Source organism: Halichoerus grypus, chromosome 1 (genome assembly GCF_964656455.1).
Source record: "Halichoerus grypus chromosome 1, mHalGry1.hap1.1, whole genome shotgun sequence".
In the NCBI taxonomy this organism is placed as follows: Eukaryota; Metazoa; Chordata; class Mammalia; order Carnivora; family Phocidae; genus Halichoerus; species Halichoerus grypus.
The window spans coordinates 85,743,978-85,767,854 of record NC_135712.1 but is presented as its reverse complement, the minus strand read 5'-3'; the positions used below and the strand labels follow the sequence as shown (position 1 = coordinate 85,767,854).

At 37.6% G+C, this 23,877-nt stretch overlaps 1 protein-coding gene across 3 annotated transcripts in view; it reads right to left on the bottom strand.

The window, feature by feature from the left end:
• Positions 1 to 6,668: 6,668 nt before the first annotated feature.
• The window catches only part of ZMAT3 (zinc finger matrin-type 3), a 32,130-nt gene continuing 14,921 nt past the window's right edge, over positions 6,669 to 23,877 (bottom strand). For 2 of the 3 annotated variants that reach the window (XM_036087507.2, XM_036087510.2), the window contains exons 3-6: positions 20,214 to 20,333; positions 17,729 to 17,895; positions 17,507 to 17,607; positions 6,669 to 14,046 (exon numbers count right to left, since the gene is read on the bottom strand). In XM_036087507.2, coding sequence (XP_035943400.1) covers positions 13,835 to 14,046; positions 17,507 to 17,607; positions 17,729 to 17,895; positions 20,214 to 20,333 — 600 coding nt within the window. In that variant the 3' untranslated portion in view covers positions 6,669 to 13,834. The remainder of the gene's footprint in view (positions 14,047 to 17,506; positions 17,608 to 17,728; positions 17,896 to 20,213; positions 20,334 to 23,877) is intronic. The other variant, XM_036087511.2, reaches the window with a different exon arrangement.

Genomic DNA, 23,877 nt, shown 5'->3' with positions numbered 1-23,877 from the left:
TAGCTCTTGATCCTTTTTACTCAAAATTTGCCCATAGGGCATTAACACTTTCACACTTACAGGCACCTGTACCACAAAGATTAGTGACCTCCTTCCTGCCTCCCAGCTCACAGCAGAAGGGAAGTTGTAAAGCAGCCTCTTATTTAACCATGTGCTATTCTAGCTGTGAATTCGTTCACCCAGGATACAGCTTAAAAACCTACTCTAGACAGAGATGCCTGGGTGGCTCAGTTGGTTAAGCGTATGCCTTCGGCTCAGGTCATGATCCCAGGGTCCTGCGTTAGGCTCCCTGCTCCCTGGGCAGTCTGCTTCTCGCTCTGCCCCTCCGCCTGCTCATTCTCTCTCTCTCTTTCAAATAAATAAAACCCTTAAAAAAAATTAAAAACATTTAAAAAAGTTTTTTTAAACATACTCCAGAGAATTAAGACAACCAATGTTGAAGAGTTCATTGTTGTTGCAGAATTATATTTTAAAAGACATGTCTTGTTTTAGGTGGACAAAACTGTAGGGCCACAGCCTTTCCTGGGGATGAGAGATGTGCCTCTATTTTTGCTTCCAAACTCCCTTGTTCTCTAGTGCCAGAGGCTCACTTAACCAGCAGCTTGGGAGATTTTCATTTGCTGAGCATGAGACTGTTCTTCCTCTGCTCCCTTCTTCCACCTCTGCAGGAGTGATGAATTTAGTTTCGTAGGAATACTCTTTGATTGCTGACAGGATAGCACCCAGCCAATGGGTTTGTGTTTCCAGCAGGGGCCATAGGAAATAGTCATTGTGTTCTGCAATTGAGCATTCCACCAACATACCCTCCTGCCAAGTCCCTCTTAGTGGACCAAAGAACAGGAATGAGCGGCTTCATATTTCTTTGCATGTGATCACCATTTTATCACTTGGTAGCTGGCAAGCAAAACAGGATTTCGTCTCTGGGCTCAAGGACTTTGCAAAGTCACTATCAGGAAAACTGGGGCCTGTGCCGGATTTTAGGACAGATCTGCATGCTCCCTCCTAACTGCCCTATTGCAGGTGGTCGCCACTTGGGAATTTATGGGCTGATGGGCCAAAGAACAATAGCGAAGCATGTGAAGAAGGGGCACATTTCCAAATAAAATCTCATCATAACATCATTTGGCTTTAAAACTTTCACTGGTGAGCCAGTGCCAAAAATTTTACTTCTATTACAGAATTAAATCAAAGCCTTCTTAAAGCAGAGGCCACAAAGCAGCACGGAGTTTGTCTTGCAGATATGTTTTGTTTGGCCCCAACGTGTTTTAGAGGAAAGAGAATTACCAAAAGACCAAGGTCAAGAGACTTAACATAAAAATTTGGATTTCTGCCCATCTTGGCCAGCATTATTGTATAAGGTTAAATAAGATGCACTATAATAAATATTACAAGTAGAGGGCATAGAAATTCTTCTCCATAAAGTGTGAAACAATATATTTAGAAATACACAGAAAAAGGCTTGGAAGGATAAGCATTCTGCTAATAATACCAGTTACCTCTAGGAAGGAAAAAGTGGGATTGGGAAAATGGGGAGTTTAAGGAGTATTTCCCCTTTACAAAAGTGTTGAATATTAGACAGCGAAAATGTATGTATGTCTCCTTATGTGCTTGAACATGAATTTGAGTAATGGAAAAAAAGAATTTCCTGTCTCCGAGAAAGTTCCTTCAGGTCACATAAATATACTCTGAAATCCAGTTGTGACTCAAGAACTCTGTTGTACAACTATTCACAAAAATGCAGAGTGATGGGATAGATGAATAATTAGCCCCAAGCCTCCCCAGGAGTTTTCCCAGTTTTGACTACAATGATACACTGTTGGGGAGAAAAGCTCACACCACTAAACGACAAAGTACTGAGTTATCTTCCTTCTGGAAGCAGGAGCTCTGTGTGCTCCCTGAACATGCCCTGTGGGATGAGCGGAGGGCAGCTTCGCTCTGCAGGTGTCCCAGGCTGGAGGTTGAGTCACGGGTGCCGCAGGGCCTCTCTGGGCACAGAGCAGAGGGATTCACCATCCTGGAGTGCGTTCTTCCTCCTTCTTAACAGGTTCTTCTGACTTTCTGATAAACTGCACTATCCCACGCAAAATTTCAAGGTTTTCTAAAGTGGAAAGGAAATTTTCCAACAAATATTAAGAGAAATAGTATTAAGAAAGTGCTTTCTAGGAGATTATCTGATACATAGTTAGTGCCTTCCAAGTGTTTGTTAAGTAAATTAGACTCTGTTGACTAAAAACGAATTGTACTTAAAATAGGATGAAGCATTTGCTCGAGTGTTTTGATAATTTCCTGGATTAAAGTTCCATTATAGTCTCTACCTGCCTGACATAGGCCATTATGGGTAAAACTCTCCTTTCTGGAGTGGCATCCCAGCAAAAGCCAAGCGACACGTACAATGCAGTCACAGTTCTATTGGTCCAAGCAGTCATTCTAAATCTTCGCTACATATTAGAATCATCTAAGGAGCTTTTAAAAATCCCTAGAGACCTGGGCACACCCTAGAGCAATTAAGTCAGAACCTCTGGGGATATGACCCAGGCATAAGGCTGTTTTTGCTTTTTTTTTTTTTTAACTTCCCAGATGATTCCAATGTGCCACTAAGTTTGAGACCAACTGCTCAAACTTCAATATGCCTATGAGCACCTTACGTAAAGGAAGATCTTACTAAAGATAAGGTCTAATTCAGTAGGTGTGGAGTGGGGCCTGGGATGGTGTATCTCTAATGAGCTCCAAGGTGATGTAGCAAGGATCTGGTTTCTAGAGCCTTTCACACAGATGCCTATGAAGATATGTAAAAAACTTGCATTCACTGCAGTATTGCTTGTAATAAGGAAATATTTAAAGCCACCTAAATGTCCATCAACAGGACGATGAATTAATTGTGGTATATGCAGACAATGGAACACTATATAGCATTTAAAATGGATAAATTATGGCTATCATCATAGATAAATCTCAAAATGTTGAGAAAAAAACACAAAGGCATTTGCACATTGTGATGCCATTTACATTAGTTTTGAAAGCATAAACAACACTATGGATTGTTTATGGGTACATATGGTATTAATATAATAATATACATGAAAATAATAAATACCAGATTCAAGACTGTGTTTTATCTGGGGAGGGAGAAATATTAGAACTGGGGAGAGGTACACAGCGGGCTTCAGCTGATACCATGTTTTATTTCTCCTAAAAATAACACATACAGCAAAATGCTAGGATTTGATGGTGCTGGAGAGTTTGGTGATGAGCACCTGAGTGTCTATTTCATTATCTTCTATACTTTGCATCTTTGAAATAATTGCTAAATTTTTAAAAGTTTTTAATTTATGTATACTTGTGTTCAGAGCAACATTATCCACAATAGCCAAAAGGTGAAGCAGCCCAAATGTCCATCAACAGATGAATGAATAAACAAAATGTGGTATGTACATACACTGGAATATTACTCAGCCTTAAAAGGAAGAAAATTTTGACATATGCTACCATATGAACCTTGGAAATATTATGCTAAATAAAATAAACCAGCCACAAGACAACAAATACTGTACGATCCCACTTGGATGAGGTACCTAGAGTAGTTAAACTCATAGAGAGTAGAATGATGGTTGCCATGGGGCTGGAGAGAGGGAGAAATGGGTGCTATTGCTTAATGGATTATGGGGTTTCAGTATGAGAAGATGAGAAAAGTTCTGGAAATGGTTGGTGGTGACAATGCCCAACAGTATGAGTGTACTTAATGCCACTGAACTGCAGACTTGAAAATGGTTAAAATGATAAAGTTTATATTATGTTCATTTCACCACAATTTTTTAAAGCTTTCAGTTTAAAAAAAAATCAAGGAGGACAATCAAAGAAGGACCAGTAAAAGATATTTTGGAAATCATATGAGGGAATACCATACAGTCAAAAAGAATAAAGTCCACATGTGCTGGTATGGAATGATTGCCCAGGCACACTGGTCACTAGAAATTAAAGTGTGTATGCAATGCCACCTTCCATATTGCATAGAATATCTCTCGAAAATACCTAAGAAACTGGTAACTGCCATCATTTCTGGGGAGGAAAACATGGGAGCGTGAGTTCAGAGGTAAGCTCTGGACCTAACTATTCAAAAAAACGCAACCAATTTTTAAAGATCAATTCTCTAAGTCATCATTCTCCTAGAGGGATGAAAAGAAATAACTGAAATTCACACTTAATACCCCAATTTGGAATAACTGAAGAGTTAAGTGGTATGTCCAGGAGCACACGGGTGACAGAATAGGCCCAAAGTTATCCTAGTGCACACTATTTCTAAATGTTCGAAATATTTTACAAAAGACTTAAAAATATGTCTACTTCTATATTGCCAACTTATTGAAACAGAAAACATTGTTTTCCCCAAAATGAATTATGTTTGGGAAAACTTTTTGTATTTTTCATTTTGTAGTTTAGTTTTTGTATTGTCAGCATCATTTCCACATATATGGTAACATTTGCCCCATACGTAATTTTTTATTTTTAACAATCTCCTTTGATAAGAGATTTTTCTAGTCCTTTGCTTCCAATTTGAGGCTTTCGTTGACAATTATTCCTATTTAGTTTCCATGTTTGCTGTTCACATGCCCAAAAGTGCATGGATAATGGATTCTTTTAAAGCAAAATAGACATTTTTAAAAATCAAAAAAATCGGGGCGCCTGGGTGGCTCAGTCGTTGAGCGTCTGCCTTCAGCTCAGGTCATGATCCCAGAGTCCTGGGATTGAGCCCCGCGTTGGGCTCTCTGCTTGGCGGAGAGCCTGCTTCTCCCTCTGCCTGCCACTCTGCCTATCTGTGCTATCTCTCTGTCAAATAAATAAATAAAATCTTAAAAAAAAAAATAAAAATCACAAAAAATCATACACACACACACACACACACACGTATGTATGTATTCTGATTCCCAATCCACTGCTTTTCCCATTCTGCATACTTTAGTAGCCAATGGTGTAAAAGAATACACTCCTTGTTATCCTAAAGACATGATGTCTGCCCTTGCTTTATGGATTAAAAACTCCTCTCCTCCACTAGGTGGTTTTTAGCCAAAGAGCCTGCTGCCGAGGTAGCGTACCAACCACATTTGAACTGCTAACTGTAAGATTTAAAGAGTCCACATGGTGGCACTAGATACCTTTGGTCAAAGTCTATAACCCAGTAAGCTATTTCTAAAAAACAGGAAGAGAGAAGAGCCTCTGGCATTAGCAAAGATTAAAAATTAAAGCTAGTATGAAAGACATCTTGTTTCTATCTGGAAGGATGGCTGCCAGCCAAAGCATATTTGAAGCTCTAATTACATACTTAAAGACATCCAAAATGCCAAGCGGATATTACAGACTCCTATGACGAAGCCTATTTCTTCCAGTGGCAAACATACCTCTGTTCCTTCGGACATACTTCATTACAACATACATACAACATATTTCCACACATTTCCTCCTAATACACATTTCTCTCTCTGTCCATCTATCTCCATCTCTCTTTCTCTCACACATAGGTACACATATGCATCTACACCATGGAGTGTATTTTTAGGTGATGGGGGGGGCAAGATTCATAATCACATCCCTATTAAATAATTTTTAAAGTGCACAATTGTTGCCTGTCTTCATCTTTTTCTAAGTTCCCAAATTTCAACAGTTCATGAATATCCCACAAGAAGGTATAAAATTTGATGGGTTAAGTCTCAACTCAGATGATAAATATCTTAAAACTCATCACAAAAAGATCTATTTCTGATCTCTTTACAATCTTATCAATTTATAACAGACTGGGAAATTTCACTGCTAGTCTTCTACATACAGACAATTTTAAAGGGTAACACCCAGCGATTGATCTTGAATAGATTTTCAGCAAATAATCCTCAGAAATGCCTGAAGAAAAGAAAAGCTAGTGGTTTAAGGCTCTATTTTTTGATGCCCATTATCATAGCTTTCTTTTAAGCTAAAAATCTCTTAGAGATGATTTAATAAAATGTGCTGCCTTGAGTGTTTTTACAACACACAGATTCAATGTGATCTATTCACTTCATTCAGAAACATTTTTTTGTGCAGACACAAGAATTTTTCCCACGACAGTAAGTGTATGTGTCTTGCATCCTGATTAAACAAACCATAACAGCACCTTCCCAGGCCTATAATCTACTTTTTAAAATGAGCATTTAAAATCAAAAGCACATTGCACTGAGTAAACCAGAGTTCTTAAATGACCATAGCCCAATAATATATTGTATATATAAGCTAATTATAAGATTATTTTTATATGTGAAACACCCAAAAGATTAATGGGTAGATGCCTTTTCATATGTGTTTATTTTCAGAAGCAGTGATTATGGTCCTGCTAAGCCCAAAATTTCTCAGAATTTGAAGGGAAGATAAATTTTAAAACATATCAATAAAATTGAGAACTCGCTCCAGTCTCAGGCTAACTCCAGTGATGCAGGGAAGAAGAAGTGGGACCAGTTAGGTCAAGTCTACTGTAAGCCCAAGAGCTGACAATACTCTGCACAAGTTCAAGAAGTCCACAGCAGATCACGTGCAGACTGATGAACGGTGAACCTACAGCCACTGACCATTGGCACTGAAAATAACACATCAGTGCGGACAGTGTATCTTTTTCCCTTGATCTCCAACTCAGAACAAAACAATGTGCAGACAAGACTCAGAAACTGTTTTATTAAATTGAACACAAAATACCTGTTATAATAATGTCAAGCTTTTATCAGAAATCAGTACATAAGTGAGGATACACAGCCAAAATGAGCCATCAACATAAGCACTGTAAATTTTAAATAACTTTTGGATTTCTATATTCAATATGCGGAAGAAAATAAAACCAAAAAAGCAATTTCAATTTCACAATTCACAGCTGATTGGTTTTAATCCCATGATACTTTTGCCATTTTATAGCCCCAGAATGCAAACAGATTTCCAAATTGGTGACTGGCACTTAGCCCCAACAACATACACAGATGTTAAACCCCTGTATGACATTTAGAAAAAATTTTAGGAAACAACCCCAATTTCATACAGTTCTGGCTGGCGGTTTTTAGCCATATCCTTTACTAGATATTTTTCTAGTGAAATAGCAAAAGCAGTTTTAAAAGTTTGCCATGCCATTAAATGAAGGGTTCTAAAGTCTCCCTTGTTTGTTTTTTTATGATTTTATTCTCTAATTTAAAACAATAACTACACTAAAATGCAACCTTAACAGTGAAAGCAAAATCAGTTTTGCTTCTGGATCTAGAGCATACATCCAAGAGAGGCAACTTATTGCCCTAGCAGATACATGGAATGCTTTAGAGCAGAATCTGACATGCTCTAGTAAGGCATTTCAAAGCAGATACACCATACCCAAACTAAATTATTATGGTCAGCTGAGGATACCACAAGGTGAACACCAATTAACACAGAATCAACATGAAATTCTTACAAAATGACACACTGATTTACAAAACCACAGAAGGGTGCTCAAGTACCAAAGGAAGGCAAAACAATGACCAGCCACTCTAAAAGAGTTTTGTTCCCGTAAATGCCAGATTTGCAGAGTAGAAATAAACTTTATATGTGCTTTGCCCTAGGATATCACTCATCCTGACACGTGGGGTTACTTTTCCTTAAAAAAATATATCATGTAGAGAATATACATTGAATCAGTGATATAGAACATTTATTTTCACTAGTGACGGGGTCACTTAAGCACTTACATAGAAAAAGTTATGAGTAATCATGAAGGTTATTTAAATGCAAAAAGAAATCTGATAAAACCTGCATTATTAGTTGGTATTCAACAGTGAAGTGAGGTTTTTAGCAATTACATTGGCTTAATGAGGAACATGACCATGAAAAAAATCTTTAAGTTCAAAGAATCATGAAATGCCTAAAAACTAAATAATCAGTAAAAAATACATACTTTCATTTTAAGGTCCCCAAAGGAATGTTCAGTTATCTTGGAAGCCATGATGCTTATCACACAAGCACAAGAATATGAATCAGGAACAGTGAAGTTCCGATTCTGACTTATCCATTGAATCTTCATGACCTGGAGCAAGTGACTTAAATTCTTCAGATTTTGTCCAAAAAAAAAAAAATTGGCATAAAAATAAAGGCATGTGTCAAAAAAATTTTTTTTTCTAAACAGTACTAGAGTAAAGCTAAAGATGGTTACTAAGGCTCACAATTTCAACAACTCATTGTACAGTACAATCATTTTTGATCCTGCTAATTATGGCTAGAGGCAGCATGGGCAATGACAATTCTCAGGGAATTCAAAGGCTTTAGAGAAGTTAATGGTTTCAACTTTCAAAACTACAAAATCTTCTTGAGTTGTTTAAAACAGCTAATCATCTATGGGTTTGACTTTCTCCACCTCTCTATGTGCTGGTAGAGCAAGTGAAAGTAATGACAGAGACATGGTTTCATGGAGAAAAGCATCCATAGAATGAAATGAGGTATAAGCTGATTTAATAAACCCCAATCCATAACTTACAGTTATTTTAAAGAAGCTGCATAGTTCAGCAAAAATATATCATAGAAGAGGGATAAAGAAAAAAATTCTTAATGGAACTTTAAAAGGTGTGACAACCAAGCATTTAAAATGACCAACACCAGAAAACTTGAGGTTGGAAAGGAGTGGTCTTCCTTCACGCTAAGCACACATAAAAACAGAAACCAGAAGGCTAAAGTCCACAAGAGAAAATAATGTATGTTATTTGGTTCCAGTTATCAACTTCATACACTGCTTTTTAAAAGATAGTCATATTAAACAGATAATAAACTCTAGTTAATGACACCTATGCTGAAGTATTTAAGGGAAATGTATTGTCTGAAATTCACACTGAAATATATATTTTTAAAAACTCCATGGATGGATGGATAGAGGGATGGACAGATATGTGGTAATACAAGCCTAGTAAAGTGTTGATGTTAGAATTTACTGGTGGATATATTGTAAAAAAAAATTTGACTCCAATGTATGTTTAAAATTTTTCATAATAAAATGTTGAGGGAAATGTTACTCTTTCTACAATAAAATTAATTTAGCAGTGTGTTTTAAAGACTCAGGCAATTTAGAATTGTAAATTAACTGAAGTGGGAATTTTTGCTTAAGGCCTCAAACCCAATTTCTGAAGATCCTTTCTTTAACATAGAGATGAACTAACACAGTAAGTATTGTGGAAAAGACAGTCTCTTCTTCACACACCTCATTTGCAAGTAAATAATTCTCTCCTCCCTACAGAATAGACAAGTTTTGAAAAGACCACTGGAATAAAGTTTTTCCAAATATCAGCGTCAAGCCCTTCCCAATCCACCATACTACTATTCACTAAATATAAAGGCAACACAGATCAAGGTGAAAAATAATCTATGACTATTGTCAGCCTGGGACAACTGGATTTATTTTCAGGGTGTATGGTTCCTGATCAATAATGTTAACAGTTTTACTCAGTTTCAAATTGAAATCGCATTAGGCCAAAAAAAAAAAAAAAAAAATGCAGAATGCAGAATTTACACAGACCTTTGCTATTCCAAGCTTCTGTTTTATGAATTCTGATTAATGGCAATAATTCTATCATCTCTTCTCTCTGTGAAATGCTAAAACCTGCTAAAGGCACTCATATTCTGGGCTTAATGGGGACAGGGTCACATGGGACCATAAGCCAGTATTTTTTTTTTTTTTGGTAGCTACCCAGAAAGGGAATTTACAAATGATCCTCCCATTCATAATGGGAAGAAAAAGTCAAACAGCTATCAGCAGAAACGTCATATGAGAAGCTATTTACACAGCTATTTGTCCATTCAGCTAGACTGCCAGTAACAGCTTCCGATGAGAGAGGTCTACAGCCAAGAAAAACCCCCAAAAAACAAAAGCAACAACAAAACACTATTATGTACGAAACTCCTGAACAATAATTTGGCTGGTTAAAAAAAAAAAAATAGTTGGTAAGGTGGAATATTTCTTAAGCATTTGTTCAAAAGCCTGCACTAAACTTTTGCCTATATTGACAAAATATTTCTATTTCTAAAGTTCTATTGTCTTATATATGCCTCACCAAGTTCTTTAGAGAGCACTTTCAGCCTACGTTCCAATATCAGGGAAACAAAACAGGTTTCACACCATCCCTAGGCCTCTCTGTAGAGGATACCATGCCCAACAGTTATGTCTCCCCTGACACAAGCAAGACTCATTTTACACAGGTCACTGGACAGTCCTCAAACTGTCGTTGCTCACAGTCCCAGCCAACTCAGGAGTGAAGGAGTCATAAATCCCACCGCTAATCCTTAGAATCTATCTACAGAGGAAGATTTAAGCAAATATATGTTTGCTCAAACATATTTCTCCCATTCCCCTCATTGAAAGTGTAGACAGTAACTATAAGATATCAGTTCTATAAAATAAGGTGGAAGGAAGATCTCATGCTTCCCCTCAGCTGTGTAAGTCAGAGGAACGTAAGAATGGTCTCAGACAGCCATGATTCTTCATTCAATCTTAGAGTTTCAAAAAATCCTAAATGGTTTTCTAAGACTCATTAGGAGGGGAAATAATGAGGAAGAGTTGGAGAAGGAACTTTTTCTAAATGAACAGTATAAAATATTATGCATCTTGCAGAATTCAGTGCAATAAGAGACAAGCAGACAAATGTAATAAAAAACATGCACATATTTACAAGTTGTAGTACATGATATACAAAGACAAGACCAACAAAGTATTTTCTGTTCAGTGTGGAGCCAAAAGGATTTACATGGTACACTCCGTTTTGTAGCTTAACTTGTTGAAAAAAACACTTCAAACGCTGCATAGGCAGTCCAATCTTTTAATTGGAACATGGAATTTTTCCTTTACAACTTCTTGGCCCTCAATATCTTAAGAAGAGTTTCTAATTGTTATCTTCTAACATGGACTTCAAATGACAACTTACACAGAGATATTCACAGAGAAAAGAGACTTGGATGCTATGAGTTCTTGCGGATGATTACTAAAATCTATTGACTTGACTAAAGGTCTTCCATTGTTTAGGCCTCTGTCCGTCCTTGTATACAGCATATAAAAAGATACTAACGTGACTCCTGGGCAGCACAGGGTGCAGATTCTAGAGCACATTACAAAGCAGGACTGGACTGCACAAAAGGAAACCAACGGAGATCACGTATCACTGACTATGGTGGTAATAATGGCCTTCTTCAACAGGGAAAAAACACTGTCTAATAGGAATGCATGAAGATGAGAAACTGTACCATGCAGACATGTATTTATTTAGGTATTTCCTTTCTGACAACCTCTGTCACCTTTGTATCACCTATGGAGCACAGGAGAATACTGCAAGGTAACAAGCTCAAAATAACCCACTGTCATAGAGATTTGCGATTTTTTTTTTGGGGGGGGGATGTGTATGTAACCTCTATAAATGATCATGGAAGTTATCAACTTCCTACAGTTTGGGAATTAAGGAACAAACCGAGTTATTGTAGGCAATATGGTATCTAAAGTGTCATATAAAACAAACACAGCTCTTTTTTAGTGCAAAGAAATAGAACAAGTAAGAAATAACACTATAAATCTAACTTTTTTCTTTAAAGAAAATGCATTTATGCATTCATAACATCCATTAAGGGCACTGGGAGATTGGAAACCTGAATATGCAAGGCCAGGAAAAATATCAAGGCCTTTAAGTCCACTGCTTTTTGTATATATGTAACAAAATTGTTAAGTGGGGAGAGTGGGGGAAATCCTTCAATTTTGTTTGCAAAGGAAAAACTGAAAGTGGAAAAATGCCACTTTTACAAACTGTAAATTCTTATCCACGATCTTTTACTATTACCTGAAATAAGGATCCAATGAAATCTTCTCTATGGTATCACATAAATATACATGTATGTGTGTATATATGTGTGTATATATACATACATATATGCGTATATATATATACACACACACACAGACTACAAAGGGGAAAAATAAGATTTTTAAATAATTATAGAACCAAGTGGCCAGCACTGTAATATTAAATTCTACCCACAAGTTATACTTAGCAGCAAAATGAGTAACCTACTGACCAATAAAATAAGTTCTAAATTGCCCTAAATTAATCGATTGTATAAAAGGATTATTATACTCAGAGTCACAGTTCTAGATAGAATCTCAATAATGTTATTTCATTCTCCTGTTTCTGGGAGGGAAAAAAAAAATGTAGGTTCTATTTTTCAAAAAACCACCACTTCAACAGAAGAGCAACTTGATATTTTACCAGTGGTTATCCCAAAACTGAATTTTAAATATGGATCTAGGTTGCTCAAAAACTGTTCATAAAGATTAAAGGAAAGGAATGATGATTATAATTTCCTTCTCCCCATCTCTTTGCCTATAGAATTCTCAAAGAATAATAGGAGTTTCATTTTTAATTAGTAATAAAAGCAATCAAATGTGAGTTGACCATAGTGCAAAGATACTACTCATTATAAACTTCCTGGTGGATGTGGCCTTTCAAAAAAAGTATGGATGAGCACCAGTCTTATCCATGTAAATATAGTACGTAGATAAAATACAACTAATGAAAGTTCATAGGGTACTCCATTCGTTTATCTAGCCATACACTAGAGCTTATTTAAAAAAATAATAATAATAATAATAATACTGTTATAATTATCAGATACCAAAGTAATCCATAATGTATTTCTATGACCTTTCAAGGAAGCTGAATTATAAAGAAGGAAACCAAAGTTCATGTATTTTACTATGGAAATGATGATACTAAAATCTGGTTAACTTTTTTTTTTTTTTTAAACTCCTCTCTATCTATGAAACAGGAAGGGGGTAGTATTTTTCAGGGCAACCAACCAACTGGCAAGACAGGAAAGAATGTAAATAAACCCTAAGGATCAGTTCATTCAAAAAGTCTGCCAAAACAAATATCAAGAGATCTGAACTTAAAATCGAGACCATCATATAAGTACATTATTATCAATGAATAACTCTAAATTGAAAAATCAAACACATCTTTACATTTCCCAAAACCACCTGAAAAATATTTTTTAAAAAAATAGCATATCTATCTTAAACACATTGGATATTGGAACAGGGGGCTTGGAAAGCTCACAACATAGCTGGGGCATGAAAATGAGCCTATTAAACAAGCTAATTCAACTGGGGCAGGGTGGGGGAAGGGGGGAGGAAGGAAGAAGCCCACATTTAAATGTGTGAAATCCACAAATGAAAATGAAATTTCACCATTTGGAAGTCTACAAGCACACTGGAAGTGTATGAATCCAAGAAAATCTGCATTTCAATCAATAATGGGAAGACAAGGGGAAAACACGTACTGGGAAAGACCCTAATGCTGCTTATAATCGTATATCCTACTGGCAAGGCATTGCGTTGAGGTGGTTCCAAAGAAAACTTGGGAAACCAAAATCTCTGCTTACCAGTTTTTACCGTTATCTGAAGGAATCAATAAAATTCTTTACTTAACAGTACATAAAACTAAAACTGCAAAAGAAGGTGAAGTTTTTAAATAGTTAAAGCTCTAAGTGATCAGGCTACTAGTTGACCAGAACTTGGTCAAGATAAAAAGTTATTTCTCGTGGGGTAGGTAGGTCACATGCTCTAAGTAACTCAACACAACTGACCTGAAAACGCATCATGACCTAAGAAGCACATTCTTTTCCTTCCCCAGTTTTGACATCTCATGGTACCACTGCAGGTTACACGTATTAACATTAAGCAGAGGAATGGACTCAGATCAAAAGGACCACAAAAGCAGGGCATATTGACAGAAGGCAAACAACAGGCAGGAAAAGCTGCTCTATCTGAATACAACGACCACTATACATATCCTAGATTCTCCATCTCGTTTCTGTACCGCTGTTCAGACACCTTGCTTTTATGTTGCTTGCTCTCTAAATGCTGCCGGAACTCCATCTCTTCACCAGCCCCAACATTACACATGGAGCAGTAAAACTGGCCGCTGGGAGTAACACACATGGCCAGATCACGCGGGATTCTCTGCCGAGAGCGGGGATTGAAGTAAGGACCTGCTAAAGCAAGAGATAAAAATGATGTATCCACTTCAAAACATTCACTAAACAAATGACAACAGTCTGATTATCACTGTAATTTGCCATGCTGAGCTCAGATTATAAAATTCACGGACTCTCAGCTTTAAATGAATGCAAAATTAATAGATTTTTTTAAATTACAATTTTAGGGCACCTGGGTGGCTCAGTTGGTTGGGCGACTGCCTTCGGCTCAGGTCGTGATCCTGGAGTCCCTGGATCGAGTCCCGAATCGGGCTCCCTGCTCAGCGGGGAGTCTGCTTCTCCCTCTGACCCTCCTGACCCTCCCCCCTCTCATGTGCTCTCTCTCTCAGTCTCTCTCTCTCTCAAATAAATAAATAAAATCTTTAAAAAAAATAAAATAAAATAAATTACAATTTTATACAGGTTCCATCTAAGAAGTGAAAATGATTCCTCCAACCACTGTCAGAAAGGTTACTGTAGAGCCAAACCCCAGCCCCAGCTCCAAATGACAATGTCTCTAAAAAGTAAATAAAATTTTAAAAATTGTTTAACTTCTAGACATTATATGAAAAGTTTTATAATTATGCTAACTCTTTAATCCAAAAATTCTACTTCTAAGAATTATCCTAAGAAAACACCAAGAATTTTTGCATGGAGATTTATCAACAAGGACATTATTTCATCAGTGTGCATACAAGTTTTTATGGGAGGATGTGGGAAAGGGAGAGATCAAATACATGATTTGAAAAATTATGGTAATGAATGCAACGGAAAACCATGCAGTCACTGTAAGTAATGAAAACTCTTTGATTTTCTTTGATTACATGAAAATGTGATTATGCTATTAAGTGAAACAAGAATATCACAAAATATAATCACATTTCTACTTCAAAGAAGTAATATACAGAGAGATGGGAATGACATATACAAAAATGTTGGTGGAATTATTGGTAATTTTTTTTCTTTTTACATAACTGACTTCTTTTTAACTATGTTAAGCTGAATTTACTGGCCTGTTGCATTAAAAAAAAAAAAAGCTAATCTATAATTACCTGAATAAATTCTCCTTCAGCATTGAAAATACTCAATGTGACTTATTTGTAGGTAAACCAAATTAAAACTAATGTATTTTAGGTTTGGGGGGTTTTGTTTGTTTGTTTTTATTGAAGTATAGCTGACACACACTGTTACATTAGTTTCAGGTGAACAACATAGTGATTCAACAACTCTATACATTATGCTATGTTCACACAGTATAGCCCATCTGTCACCATACAACACTATTACAGTACCACTGACTATATGCCCTATGCTGTATCTTTATCCCCTGACTTATTCACTCAATAACTGGAAGCCTGTATCTCCCACTCCCCTTCACTGTTTTGCCAAAGCTACCCTCCCCTCCCCTGGCAACCATTTGTTCTCTGTATTTACTTAGCATAATACCCTCTAGGTCCATCCATGTTGTTGCAAATAGCAAGATCTCATCCATTGTTATGACTCCGTGTGTGTCTGTGTGTGTGTGTGTGTGTGTGTGTGTGTGTACACACCACATCTTTATCCATTCATCTATCAAGGGATACTTGGATTGCTTCCATATCTTGGCTATTGTAAATAACACTGCAATGAACACAGGAGTGCATGTATCTTTTCAAAACAGTGTTTTTGTTTTCTTTGGGTAAATACCCAGTTATATAACTGAATTCTTAAGTTGGACCATTGCTTATTAATTCTCTGCTTTCTTTTCTACTATAATAAATATTTAAGACTTTTCTCAAAATATTACTTTCATTGTATCCTACAAAGTTTAATATATTTTTATTACTGTTTGATTTTAAGAATTTTAAATTTCCGGGTGCCTGGGTGGCTCAGTCAGTTAACCATCTGCCTTCAGCTCAGGTCATGATCCCAAGGTCCTGGGATCAAGTCCCGCATAGCCTCAGGCTGTCTGCTTAGCTAGGAGTCTGCTTCTCCCTCTTCCTCTGACCCTCCCCCCTGTTCATGCACAAGTGCTCTCTCTCTCTCAAATAAATAAATAAAATCTTTTAAAAAAAGAATTTTTAATTTCCAGTATGATTTCTTCTTTGATCCAGGAGTTATTTAGAAGTGTTTTAAAATTTCCAAACAAATGGAAATTTTGTAGGGTTTTTTAAATATATTTTTTGTTGTTGACCTCTCATTTAATTGTACTCCAGCCAGAAAATGTAGTCTAAACTGCCCTCTGTCCTGAAGTTTATTTTATCTAATATTAACACAGCTGTCTCAGCTTCCTTCATGTTAGCTAATTTTTTTATTTTATTTTTTATTTTTTCGTTTTTTAAATTTTTTAATTTAAATTCAATTAATTAACATATGGAGTATTATTAGTTTTAGAGGTAGAGTTCAGTGATTCATCAGTCTTATGTAACACCCAGTGTTCATTACATCTAAGTGGAACCTTTTTTTTAAAGATTTTATTTATTAATTTGTCAGAGAGAGAAAGAGAGAGCACAAGCAGGGGGAGCAGCAGAGGGAGAAGGAGAAGCAGGCTCCCCGCTGAGCAAGGAACCCTGGATCATGACCTGAGCCAAAGGCAGAAGCTTAACCAACTGAGCCACCCAGGCATCCCTCAGCTGAATTTTTTAATCCAGTCTTATAATCTTTGTCTTTTAACTGGGACTTCAATAAATTTACACTTATACATGTTTCAACTTTTATCAATCATATTACATTATGCTTTCTATAAGTCCCTTTTTCTATGTTTCTCTTGCCTTTCCAATTAACTTTTTTGTTTTTCATTTGACTTACTGTTCACATGAGTTACCCCTGCTGGTGTATGTGTGCGTTGGAGGCTGTGGCAGGGGGAGGATGAAGTACTATTCAGTTCAACTCTCCCTACTGGAGATAATCAGAAAATGCAGAAAACATTCCTATACCGCAGCAGTTCTGAACTGAAGGTGTATATCAGAATCACTGAGCAAGCATTTTCAAAACACACATATGCTTGGGTCCCACTCCGAATTTACTGACTGAAAATCTCTAAGTCATGGTTCAGGCATGTGTATTTTGTAAAAACTCCCCCAGTAATTCTGATTCACTACCTCAGTTTAAAGCCACTGCTCAATCTTTTTATTTTCCCCAACAAATGGAGATTTAACATGGTGCAACTTTAAACCAAACAGCCCATTTTTATAATGAATTTTACATTTCTCAGCTGGCAAACATCAGAAGCAGTATAAAGGGACTATGATCAAAGACCTTAAAACATAAACTATGATTTAAAATCAAAACAAATAATATATTAAACCGAAAATAAATAAATAAATAAATAAGAAATAAGACCTGAAATAAACACCAGCTTGAAAAGCCACTAGACAAATGGAAGAAAACAATTAGCTAACCCCAAATTCTCAGGGCTATCTATTACCGTTAAAGGAAATAAAAATAAAGAAGACCATTTGCAGAATGTAGCCAAGGTACATGGAAATCCACAGGATACCTGAATTATTCTGTACTGTATACATATTCCTCCTATTAGGCATCATCTTATACTCATTCCCTTCTTTCCGGGTCCGCCGCTGACCGGCCTCTGAGGATTCCCTGGAGAAAAGAGATTTTAAAAGCGTGAGACTTCTAAACAAGGATCCCTTTGGACTCTTTTTCTCTAAAGACAGTCAGTCTTACATAGCACTTTGGCCTGAGAGAAAATGGCAATACCTACGAGAATGAGTTACTCTGAGCTTCCGCCAGCCGCAGCCTCTTGGCATGATTCTTCCCTTGATAGTGAGCCTGAGCCACAGCCGGAGAACTAAAGGAGGCATCACAGAGCTTACAGTAATCGTTCTCTGTGGCCAGGATCACTCTGCCTCCCGGCTTAAAGGAGCCCATCTGACATCAAAGACACAAGAGACAAAGTTAAAAAAATGTGGAGCTTATGCCCTCCCTGCCCTCAAAATTCCTTCTAAGAGTTGAAAGATAACCAAAGGTGACAGTATGACCACAAGCACTCAGCTTTATAAGGAGAGGATGTAATTCATTCCAGAAAAAAAACAACAACAAAGAGAAAAAGAAAAAAAGGCTGGGAGACAATCATGGTTTTGTATTACAATCACCTTTGTACCAAACCGGTTAATGGCTTGTTGCTATCTCCATGGAGAAATATTTTAAAAAGAAGCATAGAAGATTCAGGGCAGTATAGGGAAAGCCTAAAATCACATTACCAGAAAGGCAAAGTCCTTCTAGAATCCATCAACGAGAATTTAATGAATGCCTACTGTTTATAGGGCTTGCTACCTAATGCAGAAGAGATACGTAGACATATATTTACAAATGAGCCTCTGTCCCCCAAAAAGTCTACAAAATAGCTGTGGATATAATATAACTAGGGAAAAATAACCAGCAGATTCAGGCAACTGTATTCAGGCTGAGAAACGAGTTCAGAGAAACCTAACACAGGCCTGGAAGATAGTATATACTCAATAAATACTGATGGGCTAACAAAAAAAGACAAACTAGATTTTGGCTAGAGGAGAATAAAATACATAATAAAGAGTCTGAGAGCATATCCTAGCAGGACCAGCTGAAGGAAACAGCACTGTTTCACCAGGATGGGAAGACTTCCTGGGGGACAGAAAAGCAGTCTCCAAAAACCACAAAGGGCTATGCTAGGAAAGGCTATTTGCTCAGGGAGGGGGCTGGGGAAAACAGTTGGGAGCGGCTGTCCTGTCCAGAGCAGGAATCGGGGCTCTGAAAACAGCTCAGCCTGAAGATCTGTCTGGGTATTTTCCTGTTCTCTGATTCTGTTTTTATCCTCTCTCATTTACCCCACAAATTCGTGAGGATGGAGGAACAGCTGGTATTGCCATCCACGTTTTAAAGACTGGAAAATTGATGTTCGGAAAAGTAAACTTACACCCTGGTGGTTAGGAGGAGAGGTTCAAGGTCAAAGAAATTCTTCTTCCACTATTTCACAAAATGCATAACACCATGGACAAGTTTCTTAGCTTCTCTGAGCTTCTAATAAACTTCCAGGTGAGACAAATGCTGCTGGCCCATGAATTACACTCCAAGTAACAAGGCCAATACCTCTAAGCTCTCGGAAGCATGAAATGAAGTTTAGGGCCCAGGACTAGAAGGAGGCAAGGCAAGCATTTACCATGGGCATGAAATTTAAGAGTGCATCAAAAATTTCAGCAATCAAGATAAATAATATGTTAATGGACCATTTATACAAATCAAACCTAATACAAGAAATCATTGTAAACAAAATATCAAGATTTTAAATAAAGACAGGATCAGTCACAGTGCCATCCCAAGCCATACTGCAGCCTGAAGCAAAAGGAAAATCAGTAATACTTACCCCAGCTTTAAGTTTTTGACATTTTGTTTACCACTGATTTTTTCATATTAATTTGATTTTTAAAATATTACATTAAAATATTTATCTTCATTACTGAGTGTTTTGGCTCCCTCTTAAATTTTGTGCCTCAGTCAAGTGCATCCTTCACCTCACCTTAGTCCCAGCCCTAAATGAAGCAATGTATGAAAAGCGCTTAGCAGAGCGCTCAGCATAGTAAGTACTCAATTAGAGTTATTATTATTTATGACCACATATTGTTCTATGGACAAAGACTGATTAAGGAATACAATCCATATTTCAGAGGCTATTAAAGTACAGCATTATCTTGCCTAAAAACGTACTTTATCTACCAAACAGTGAAAGGAACTTGGATCTCAAGTGTGTGTCATTATACTGAAGTCCAGAAAAAGTTTATACAGTCTATCTCCGTAGAGGTAAGAAAGGGGCAATCTCAAAAAACTGACCTTGCTGGAAGGCAAATATAAAGTAAATGGGATTAACTACAACAAAGAAATAAATGTTGAAAAACCGCTCTTTTCATTCAGGGCATAGCCTAGACATTCAGGGTCTTTTAACCCAGAATTCTGAGACATGCCAAGAAAAAGACACACGTAACAATATTTCTTCCTTCATTTCATGCATCACAACCAAAGCCAATGAGAAATCTCAAGGTCACGGATGTTGGCATGCTTTAAACCTGGCACTACAGTTTGAGGAGTTAAAAGTGCCAAGTAGAACCCTGCAGGAGTATCTGCCCATCTGTACCTTGATGGGCTCCTTGGATGACAAACTTCATCCATGAGCATGTGTGCAGAGGACAACTCCCACCCTGATACATGTGTCTCACCTGCGGGGGGACGGGAACAGCTGGAGTAGGCACAGGTTCTACCACATTGCTCATTCTGGCAGGAGGAGGACAGCTGTTAGCTGCATAGTAATTTCGGAGTTTCTTACCATGATTTTTACCCTAGAAGTAAAATGAAATGAGTAATCAACATGAAAAAAATGTGCCGCGCGCCTGGGTGGCTCAGTCGTTAAGCGTCTGCCTTCAGCTCAGGTCATGATCCCAGGGTCCTGGGATCCAGCCCCACATCGGGCTCCCTGCTCAGTGGGGAGCCTGCTTCTCCCTCTCCCTCTGCCTGCCCTTCCCCCATGCTTGTACTCTCTCTCTGACAAATAAATAAAATCTTTTAAAAAAAAGTGTCAATTCAAGTTCACGTATTCATTTAAAAAAATAGAAAAAATGGAGGAAAAAAGCCCAAGCAATATTAACTACATTTTATTCTTGCAAATATACGCAACACTGGGGCAAAGAGCCCACTAGATCTTAAAGTAAAAGAGTCTACGCTTTGGTTCTAACAGAATGATTTATCTGGGAAAGATAAGAGAACAAAGCCAAAAGAAGTTAATTTCCTATATATTTCTGGAAAAGTATCACACTTTCCAGTGATCTACTTCCTCCCCCAACTTGTTGCCATTCATATGCCACTGCCTAAATACAAATTTTATTACACTATGATCTAATCTATTTTATAAGTCAGTAATGAAATGGATAATCCAATTATTTTTACAAAAATAGCACTTACAGAGTATCTTTTTACTTGCAAAGGGCTCTCGTGTGCATTAGCTCATTTGCTGCTCACAAAAAAATTCCTGTAAGAGGAAGTTGTTAATATTATCCACATATGACAGCTGAGGAGCTGCAATCCACAGAGTGTGGAGGACTTGCCCTGGCACCTTCCTTCAGCTGGGCTAGGTAATGGAGCCAGAGACTCAGGCAGGCCCTCTGAATCCAAAGCAAGACCCTTTGGTGCTACTTCAGGATGGCTTCAGGAGGCACTGTGAACCTCTATTAAAATGCACTTGCCTCTCTCAGCACGTTTTGTTTAAGTAGTTATTCACATTATTATATTCCTTGAACTGACAGAAACTTGCGGGAAGGGGCAGTGGTCTGAAAGCATTCTAAATGAGGGTGAAACAATATGTTACTCTTCAGACTGCACTGTAAACTTCAAACCTGTATGCAAACTTTCTTCCACCATCTAGTATATGCTAAGCCCTAGAAATAAAAAGGACTAGCACACGCTCAAGAGGAGAAGACAGATACGTAAGCAGTTAATTAAAGTAAGGAGATGAGTTCTATCTTCTGATCACTGGAATGCCCTACAGGTGCTCTTGCCATGGTCGCGGTGACCTCCAGGGAGTCAAATCCAGGGGTCACATCTGTGGCTTCACTGTGTTCTAACTCTAGGCAGCACAACACCATGGATACTCCCTCCTATTGTCTCCTAGGATGCCCTCTTACCCCACCACTTCTCATTCTCTCACCCTGCAACATCCAAAGCTCCACCCTTGGCTCTCTTCTCCATCTACATTATTTTCCCCTGTCTCATAGCATTAAAATATAATTGACAAATTAGTAGCTCCCAAATTATCTACCTCCACCTCTGTTACGGACTGAATACTATGTCCCACCAAAATTCCTATGTGGACATCTAATCCCAATGTGATGGTATCTGGACATGGGGCCTTTGGGAGGGGATTAGGTCATGAGGGTAATTAGTGCCCTTCTAAAAAGAAGCCCAAGAGCTCCCTCTCCCTCATTCTGCCATGTGAGGATCCAAGGAGAACTTGGCTGTCTACAGTGTGGAAGAGAACCTTACTGGAACCCAACCATGCTATTATTCTGATCTCAGACTTTAGAGATCAGAATATACACTGTGAGACATAAAACTCATTCTAGCTCCAGGTCCTTTGTACTTGCTGTTCCTTTTGCCTAGAAGCTTCTTCTCTCAGATCTCTGCTTGGCTGGCTCCTTCTTACCTTTCAGATCTTAACTCAAATGGCATCTCTCTGAATCTGAAGTGTCCCGCCATTCTCCCCTACTCTACACAACACGCTCTCTATCACACAGTCTGGTTTATCCTACTGCAACTTAGAACAATCTAAAATATTGTTTACTTGTTTGTTTCTGTTTTGTACTCTCTGGAATGTAGACTCCTTGAAAATAAGGACCTGTCTTGTTTACTCTTCTATCCCCGATATCTAGAACACTTTCTAGCATACAGTGGGCCATCAGTAAGATTTGTTGAGTAAATGAACCAAGTATTATAATGGAGATAATGAATAAACTGCCAGGAAAACAGAGAGAAGGAATTTCTTACTTCTGCCTAAATGTGTCAGAGAAGGCTTCCCTGAAAAGGAGAAAATCAAGTCATCTTTTAAAATGAGCAAAAGTTTACCAGGCAGGTAAGGAGTAAGGGGAAAGAAAATTGTGAACAGAGAAAATACTATGATCAAAAGTCCAGCCTGCTATGGTGAGAAGCCACAAGGAGAGATGGTCTTCTGGATCCTTTGGAGAAGAGTAGGAGTTGAGATACTTAGGGAGCTTAATGGTGAAACAGAAGGGAGCCTCTGAAGGACTTTAAGCAAAGTAGTTATATGATTAGATTGCATTTGATAAAAATCAACCTGGCATTAGCATGGGGGATAAATGAGGGTAGATCAAGCTAGAGCTGGGTAGACAGAAGACAGCTAAGGACAAAGCCCCAGGACAGTATAATATAGAGAATGAGGATCCAGAAAATGAGATTGAGAATGTCTGGCCTATCAAATAAATGAAAACCGGACAAGTGGGGGGTATGATGGAAGCCTAGAATAAGGTGTTTCAAAAGAAGAATCTAGTTAGATACATTATGACCCAGGAACTATACTTCTAGGTATCACCAAACAGAAACTCACATACAAGGAGGTATCTATAAGAATGCTCCTAGGAGGACTAGTAGTTACACTGAAAAGTAAAAATAATTGAAGTGTCAGGGCACCTGGGTAGCTCAGTCCGTTAAGAGTCCAACTCTTGATTTCGGCCCAGGTCATGATCTCAGGGTCATGGGATCAAGCCCTGCATCAGGCTCCATGCTCAGTAGGGAGTCTACTTCTCTCTCTCTCTCGCTCTTTCTCCCTCTCAAACTCTCCCCCTCCCCCTCAAACTCTCTCTGTCTCTAAAATAAACAAATAAATCTTTAAAAAATAAAAAAATAACTGAAGTATCCACTACAGGATAACGCATAAATTATAGTCTATTCATACAATGGAACACTATACAGTAGTGAAAATAAACATTCCAGGGCCATGCATGGCAACATTAATGATTCTCCTAACAAAATGCTAAATGAAAAGAACAAGTTGCAAAAAAAGATATGTGAGAATAATTTTTTTAATATGGGACTTAAAAACATGAAAACCACCACATATTACATAAGAAAACACATATGTAACAAAAGTGCAAAAGAAGTAGCGGAACAATAAATATCAATTCAGTATAGTAGCTACATCTAGGAGTACAGGAAAGGATACAATTGGGAAGGGATGCTTGGGAGCTTCAGTTGAATGAACAGTTTTCACTCTTTCAGCTAGATGGCAATATATATGTTCATTATATTATTTTTGTACTTTTTTATGTCTTTAGTATTTCATAATAATTTAAAATAACACTAACAAAAAAAAAGGAG